The sequence below is a fragment of the Octopus bimaculoides genome, chromosome 2, assembly GCF_001194135.2.
Source record: "Octopus bimaculoides isolate UCB-OBI-ISO-001 chromosome 2, ASM119413v2, whole genome shotgun sequence".
Classification (NCBI taxonomy): Eukaryota; Metazoa; Mollusca; class Cephalopoda; order Octopoda; family Octopodidae; genus Octopus; species Octopus bimaculoides.
In genome coordinates this window covers 68,474,466-68,483,247 of record NC_068982.1, presented here as the reverse complement: position 1 = coordinate 68,483,247, position 8,782 = coordinate 68,474,466, and the positions used below count along the sequence as shown (strand labels likewise).

Here is an 8,782-nt window from a genome sequence, read left to right as displayed (position 1 = left end):
AGGAAGGGCATCCAGCTGTAGAAACTCTGCCAAATTAGATTGGAGCCTGGTGTTGCCATCCGGTTTCACCAGTCCTCAGTCAAATCGTCCAACCCATGCTAGCATGGAAAGCGGACGTTAAACGATGATGATGATATATATATATATATATCTTTATTTTACAATTGTTTGCTTAATATTACTGCTAGGCAAGACGACGAGCTAGCAAAAACGTTAACACGCCGGGTGAAATGCTTAGAGGTCGATTTTGCCTTTCGTCCTTTTGGAGTCGATAAATTAAGTACCAGTTGCATACTAGGGTTGATCTAATCGACCCCCCCCCCAAAAAAAAAACAAATTCCGGGCCTTATGCCTAGATTAGAAAAGAATATTGCTGCTAGCCTAAGTTGCACACTATCACCAATTCAAGCTTTACTGCAGCCACTGTTGTGCCCTTGGGTAAGGCACAGAGTTTTCTTTGCTGTAGATTGTCTTACTGACCAAACAGCTTCCTTACTTATGCAACTGTTTGATGGTTAATGGTAGAAAGGGCCTTCAGCTGTAAAAACAGCTGCTTTTCACTCATCATAATGTTGTTTACTTGACTTCATGGTGTGTGTTTGTCTCTTGGAGATGTCATCATTTGGAGACAAATCAAGTGAAGTTTATATCTAAAAATGTTTCACACTATGCAAGTTACAAATATATATCACTATAAAAATATATCCCAGGTGATGAGAGATTTAAAGTATGGAACTTGTTCTGGGTCACTTCTTTTTTACTTTAACTTCTCATCACTTAGCCTAAAGCTGCCTCCCTCTCTACTGTAGTGAAAAAGGATCTTAGTTTTGTGAGCTGCATGCTGAGCTTACTAATGCTGGTGCCATGAAAAAAGCTCTCAGCACATTCTGTAAAGTGGTTGGTAGTAAGAAGGGCATCCAGTTGTAGAAACCATTGCCAAAGTAGACATTGGAGCAAGATGTCTTTGAACCTGTTAATTCTGGTCAAATTCTTCAACCCATACCAGGATGGAAGATGAATGTTAAAAGATGATGATGATCGACAACCTACACGCAATAATTTTCTTGTGAGTACTTCTTTGTAAAGGATTAGGTAGTATTGGTATGGACAGGCTTTAACAGTTTGTGTGGCTTGAGATTGCCAGGTACTTTTTAACATTGTTTTTTGTCTTTTTTTTTTTTTTTGTAAAAATAAATGTTTTGATTCATGTCTGCCATTTTTGTTTTTAGTATATCATTTTCAATTGGAGTTTTGAGTTTTATTTCTACTACTTACATTTGACTAATCTGTGAAACTAATGCTGAGGTATTGTTGTTGAAAGGAAGGTCACACCTATTAAAAGCATGGCCTGGATTGTCTTCTTAGTATACATCTTGGAGTCTGAAAGCAAAGTTACCTCTTTGACTTTGACTGTTCATACTTGTCAGTATGGAAAGCTTCTTAATAATAACGAAGCTATCATCATTATGCATTCTAGCTTAATGAATTGTCATCATTGTTATGATTTATTACATTAATTACTGGATGACTAATAATAACACAGGAAATGCTTGTAATTTAAATGATTAATTTTTATCTTCATTTCATTTATTGTTTTCCCCCACTTACCCTGGTACTGAAGTTAAGTTTTTGCTACAATTTTGTGGTATTGACGAGTGTAGCCTAGAAGCAGTGAAGTGGCTGTCTTTTCTGCTTTTCACCAATTGGACCCCTTCTTTTTCAACTCTGCTTTAGTATTCTACTTCCAGCTATTTTAGGGTGTCCTCCCTTTTGGCTCCTTTGTAGGTTCCAGGTCAGAGTGTAATGTAGAATGTTGGTTTCCTTTTGGATTTTGCTGCTTTATGTCCTATGTTTCCTTTAGGGAAGGCTTTCCTCTCTTAGGTCTTATTGGTTTTGAATTGTTGTGAATGCTTCTGTAACTTTGCTGTTTTTTTCTATGTAGAGTGTTGGCCTTAGACAAAACCATTTCTACTTTTAGGAAGAGGTGATCTTTATTAGCCTGGTCTCTACTCTTTGCCTTGTCCAGCATGGGAGAGGCTACTGGGAGCTTACATTCTGCTGGCATATCTCTCAGGGTCATTGAGGTACACAAGCCACCACACTACTACAAGGACTGAATTTTGTGAATTTGTGAAAACGATTTTCTAGTGATAGTATGCTGAATAGTTATTACTATCATTCATCAAAGTTACACCATCTGTTCATCCATTTGTTCTCGCTCACCATATTTCTATTTATTTTGATCTGGTGTCAGTTTTCTTGGTTTGGTTCTGTCACTATTTGCTCTTATTTAGTTTGTAACATTTTTTTCACTTAGCAGGTGTCATTAATTTGCATGACCTGTCTTATATGTGCAACTGTCTCTCTTATACACAAAACCCATAATGGTCACTTTCTGCTCAACCTTTCACACCAATCAAGCTTGCATTTTCATCATCATCATCATTTAACGTCCATTTTCCATGCTGGCATGGATTGGACAGTTTGACTGAGGACTGGCAAGTCAGGAGGCTGCACCAGGTTGTAATTTGATCTGGCAAGGTTTCTGCAGCTGGATGCCTTTCCTAACGGTCGACCACTCTGAGAGTGTAGTGGGTGCTTTTTATGTGCCACTAGCACGGGTACCAGTCAGGTGGCACTGGCATTGACCATGCTCGAATGGTGCTTTCTACATGTCACTGGCACAGGTGCCAATCAGGCGGCACTGGCATTGGCCATGCTTGAATGTTGCTTTTTATGTACCACCAGCATGAGTACCAGTCAGGCAACACTGGCATTGGCCATGACTACAATTTGACTTGACTCAACAGGTCTTCTCGGGCACAGCATATTGCCTGATAATTGAAGGGTACTTTTAAATGGGCCAGTTATGCAACACTGGCATTGGCCACGGCTACAATCTTATTTGCCTGCCAGGTCCTCTGAAGCACAGCATATCTCCAAATGTTTCGGTCACTTGTCATTGCCTCTGTGAGGCCCATGGTTCGAAAGTTGTGCTTCACCGCCTCATCCCATGTCTTCTTGGGTCTACCTATTTCACAAGTTCCCTCCACTGTTAAGGTGTGACACTTCTTCACACAGCTGTCCACATCCATATGCAGCACTACCATACCAGTGCAGTCGTCTCTCTTGCTCACCACATCTGATGCTTCTTATGTCCAACTTTTCTTTCAGGACACTTACACTCTGTTGTGTATGCACACTGACATTACACATCAAACGGAGCATACTAACTTCATCTCTTTCAAGCCTACGCATGTCCTCAGCAGTGGAATATAATCAGTTTATTCCTTTTCAATCTCTACAGATCTACTCAATGCCTAGGTCTCATTCTCATACAATATCCCATTTCTTTGATTGTCAGTTGATGTGATGAACTGCAGTTGTTGCAGATGAACACATACACACATACCCACATAATCTGCTTTAATTTAGGGGATCTGTTTTTGAAAGTAAGATTACTTTATTTGAACCTTCCATAATTAAGATAACATTCTTAATTTTATCAATGAAACTTCCTTTTAGTTGAAGTAAAGTTATACTATTAAATCTAATGTTGATGTGTTATGTATGAACAGTGTTTTTTTCTTTTTTTTTAAAGTCTTATTTTGTTTTTGGTTTGTAAAATTCTTGATGTTAACCTTATGCCCATAATAAAGACACACATTGGTTCTCATTCACTTCTTTATTTTTTACTTGCCAATTGGTTAACTATTTAACCTGTTAATTAATCAATTGCTTGATTAATCGTTCAGTCAATCAACTAATCAGTTAGATTTGCCCAAGTCCAACCATCACCATCTGTGACCTCATCAATAGCATGCCTAACTTCATCATTAAGAAATGCTAATTAATGACTAAAATACTTAGCTGTGCATCTTTTAGTTTACATCATCATCATTTAGCATCCATTTTCCATGTGTTAGACAGTTTGACTGGAACTAGTAAGCTGGAGAGCTGCACCAAGCTCCAGTCTGTTTTGGCTTGGTTTCTACAGCTGGATGCCCTTCCTAATACCAACCACCCTCGAGAGTGTAGTGGACGCCTTTTATGTGTCAGAAAAAGAATAATTGTTAAATCTCTATTTTTGATGGATTGTATTTTGATGATACTTACATATAATACAGTTGCCTGTATTTGCATGCACACGAATAAGGAAATACTAAAAGCTTTTATTTAATGTCATTTCTAACATCTTTTTTATTTGTTAATCAATTTTAAATTAAATTCTTTTTCCATAGCAATGGAGGTTTCTTTACCAAAATTTCATCGGGCAAATGGACATGGTAAGTTTGTTTCTTATATTTCACAAGTTGACTTGCTTTTTGTTATTTTTATTTTTTTTATAAGGCTTAGTCAGAGGAAAAAAGGACTGTACCCTTGACCTTTGTAGGGCCTCCAAGACTAGTGGGGTGGGAAGAGGAGGAATGAACTGTGAGTCCAGGGTTGCTGATGTAGGAAGCAGCACATCAGTGTTGAGTTATTTTCAGGTTGGACTCTGTGTGTGTCATCATCATCATTTGACGTCCGTTTTCCATGCATGCGATTTGACTGGGGACTGGCGAACCAGATGGCTACACCAGACTTCAATCTGATCTGGCAGATTTTCTACAGCTGGATGCCCTTTCTAATGCCAACCACTCCGAGAGTGTAGTGGGTGCTTTTTATGTGCCACTGGCACGAGGGCCAGTCCAGCGGTACTGGCAATAGCCACGCTCAAATGGTGTTTTTTACATACCACCTGCACAGGTGTCAGTCCAATGTTTTGTTCACATGCCACCAGCACGAGTACCAGTAAGGCGAAGCTGGAAACGATCGCGCTAAAATGGTGCTTTTTACGTACCACCGGCACGGAAGCAAGATCGCTGCTCTAGCAGTGATCCCGCTCGAATGGTGTTGTAGCACTCCACTGGCATGGGTGCCAGTCATCGAATTTGGTTCAGTTTCGATCTCACTTGCCCCAACAGGTCTTCACAAGCTGAGTTTAGTGTCCAATGAAGGAAGGTTGGCATGGGTGCCAGTCAACGAATTTGATTCAATTTTCGAAAGGAAAGGTACGCATAAGTGGGCTGGCTACAACTCTGGTAAAGGCCATGGGTTATGGTCTCACTTGCCTTGCCCGGGTCTTCTCATGCACAGCATATTTCCAAAGGTCTCGGTCACAAGTCATTGCCTCGGTGAGGCCTAATGTTCGAAGGTCGTGCTTCACCATCTCATCCCAGGTCTTTTAAACAGGTCAGATTGTTGGTGCTTGTTTGGCAGGCACTAGCATAATGAAAACAGCTGAAATGTTTGGTGTATCAAGAAATACTGTCTTGAAAGTAATGACAGCCTTTGAGAAAGAGGGAAAAACCACCTCGTCGAAACAAAATTCCTGAAGAAGACCAAAACTTTCAGAATTGTTAGAAAGCATCACAAAAGTACAGCTCTCAAAATTACTGCAGAGCTTACTAACCACCTCAAGAACCCAGTTTCCACAAAAACTGTTCGATGGGAGCTGCACAAAGCCGAATTTCACGGGAGGGCTGCAATCAGAAAACCATTACTTTCAAAAACAAACGTTGCAAAGCGTTTAGAGTGGAGTAAAAAGCTACAGAATTGATCCCAAGAGCAGTGGAAGAATGCTATTTTCTTGGATGAGTCATCCTTTACCTTATTTCCAACCACCAGCCAAGTATTTCCAACCACCAGCCATGCAGAGACAGCCAAAAGACGCATTTGATCCAAACTGTCTTCCAACTGTTAAACATGGAGGAGGATCTGCGATGATCTGGGGAGGTGCTATATCTTGGAAATCCACTGGCCCAATGGTTTCTCTTCATGGCAGAATTAATAGTCAAGCCTATTTAAGCATTTTATCTATCAAATTCATCCTATGGTTGTGGAACTGTTTCTGGAGGGAAACGCAATCTTTCAGGATGATAATGCATCAATTCACACAGCTAAAGTTGTTACTGAGTGGCACGAGGAACATTCTAGTGAAGTTGAACATCTTATCTGGCTACCACAGTTCCCAGATCTCAATATTATTGAACACTTATGGAACATTTTAGAAAAACAGATAAGGTGTCAATATCCTCCACCATCATCACTACAAGAACTGGAGATTGTTTTAGCTGAAGAATGGACAAAAATTCCTTTGGAAACAATTCAAATTTTGTATGAGTTCATACCTCATAGAATTCAAGCTGTAATTACTGCCAAAGGTGGTCCTACTGCATATTAAAATAAATTTGTTTGAAATTTTAAGGTGTTTCCATTATTTTGTCCAACCCCTGTAATTCAGCTCATGCAGCTGTTGTGAATGCTTTATTAGAACTTTTGAGGTAGATCCATGAGAAGTTTTATTTGTTTAATATAAATTATAGATTCCTACATTTCTTCGAGTTTAGTTGGCTATTTTAGGAATGATTGAAATTAGCAAATTATCAGAATGATTTCAATATAAGTGGTATTTTCCAGTGTTAATTGTCAGAATGAATCTTGTTGCTCCAAGTAATCCCAGAAGCACAGTGATTTTGATTTTAGAAGTAAAGTGTTTTTTCAGAGTATACTAGCCATATTGAATCTGGTAAATTATGATTCTATAAAAGAGACTGAAATTGTATTAGAAAGGGTTTTAAAAAATTTTTTGTTCTTGTAAACTTGTTTAAACATCTTCAACTGCCTTCTATTTGGGTTCTAATATCTTTTCTTTCTTAGTTTTTCTCTCTCTCTGATAAATTATTGATTAAGGTGAGCAAAGGAATATTATTATTAAGCACAGTTTGATGGGTTTTTTTTCTTTTAAATCGTATCAGGAAGCTATTTCTCTTATAATGATTGTAATCAAATGGAAATTCCATTTTAGATGCAGACAATACAATTCAGAATTTTTACTGTGGAAAAAATCTGTTAAAACACTTTCAATATATTGCTTTTCTGTTTTTTGTTGTTGTTGTTGAGAATTTGGTTTATTTGGAGAAATATTTTAAATAGATTTCAAACCTGTTATCAGTATTTTAAAATTACCCCTTCTCCCCACCTAATTGAGACAAAATGGATTTTCGAAAAGCAAGCCAAAATAGATAGTTGGAGGTCTATTTGTTTTAACACACATTTTTGGAAAGAGTTTTAACCAACAAGCTTGTAATCCTAAACCAACAGCTCTCTACTGTATATAAAAATTTGTTCTGTTTTTTTTATAGCCTTCTCTCAATTTAACCTGCATGGGGCAAATGTTTCTGTGTTATTCTTCCTTGAAGATTATTAGGAATTTCCTTTACATTTTTTGTTTTGAACTGTGTTTAGTCCACAGTAAATCTTGAAATATATTTTGCCAGATAGGCAAACAATTTTATTAGAGATTTAGCTGTATAGTGTATCATAAAGATTCTTGTTTGTCAGTAGTCATTTATACATGATAAAACATATCCTATATCCGTTTTGTCTTTAAATTATGCTGTCCTCATTTAGTACTGAAGTTAAGTGACATTTTGGTTGCAGTGTCATTTTAAGTTAACCTCTACTTCTTCCTTCCATGGTTTTTTTCGCCCCACCCATTCCAACAAAAAAATATAAAAAAACAAAATCTGTTTTTAATGTCCTGTAAGTATCCCTAAAATAGAATATTACTAATGTAGTGTGTGTATGTATGCACGTGTGTGTGTGTGTGTGTGTATGTGTGTATATATATATATATATATATATATATAAACTAAAAAATCTAATCTTATTACTATTTTTAATACTTATTGGTTGCAAATTTTAATTTTATTGAAATAGTATTTGGCTACATTTGTCATTTTAAAAACTTGTTAAACACAACTTTTAGCACAAGTTTTAAATTAAGGTTTCAGTAAGTTTTTGATTATCCTATTATAACACACAAAGAATGATTTATTTTTGCCTCTCAATGAAATAATACTATCATGTCATAATATATTCAATGAAAATGTTACTGCCAGAATTTCATTTTACATGTTTATTTATTTATTTTTCTGGACTTTTTCTCTCATTTTTACTATATACAGTCTTAGATAAAGATTGTTTTGTTTGCTAATGGATGGTAACTTGAAATTAGACAAGCGATGATCTTGAAGTATTCTAAGTTCTAATAGTAAAACCGATAAGTTTTAGAGAAAGAAGGTTAGTGAAGATAAATAGCTATGGATTACATATCCTCTTAGAGGCTTGACAAGGAAATCACAATTTTCTAGCGGTGGTGGAAATTATTATATAAATTAGGAAAATGAAAGCGTCTTTTGTTCATTATAGTGTTTAGATAGAAATATAAATACATACTGACTTCTCTCCCTCCCCCCAAATGAAATACAGGCATTCTATTCTTTGAGTTGAAATATGAATGACACAAACTTAAGGTGCTTTATGATTATATACTACCAGAGGTTAGGGTAGTTGAGACTTAAAGCTTTCACTCAGCTTGGGTCATAATAAAAAAAAAAAGCATAAATGTATAAATAAATGAATGAATAAGATAAATAATATTCTTTCCTCTTAATTTTAGTATTTGATAAAAAAAATATTTCATTATACTGAATATGTGTGTGTGTCATCATCATCATCATCATCGTTTAACGTCCGCTTTCCATGCTAGCATGGGTTGGATGATTTGACTGAGGACTGGTGAAACCGGATGGCAACACCAGGCTCCAGTCTGATTTGGCAGAGTTTCTACAGCTGGATGCCCTTCCTAACGCCAACCACTCAGAGAGTGTAGTGGGTGCTTTTACGTGTCACCCGCACGAAAACGGCCACGCTCGAAATGGTGTCTTTTATGTGC

General features: G+C 37.0%; 1 protein-coding gene across 13 annotated transcripts in view; it reads left to right on the top strand.

Moving 5' to 3' along the window:
- Positions 1-8,782, top strand: part of LOC106879514 (ralBP1-associated Eps domain-containing protein 1) — a 138,270-nt gene that overhangs the window by 68,309 nt on the left and 61,179 nt on the right. For all 13 annotated transcript variants that reach the window (XM_052978091.1, XM_052978097.1, XM_014929138.2 and 10 more), the window contains one exon: positions 4,242-4,286. In XM_052978091.1, the coding sequence (XP_052834051.1) occupies positions 4,242-4,286 (45 nt within the window). The remainder of the gene's footprint in view (positions 1-4,241; positions 4,287-8,782) is intronic.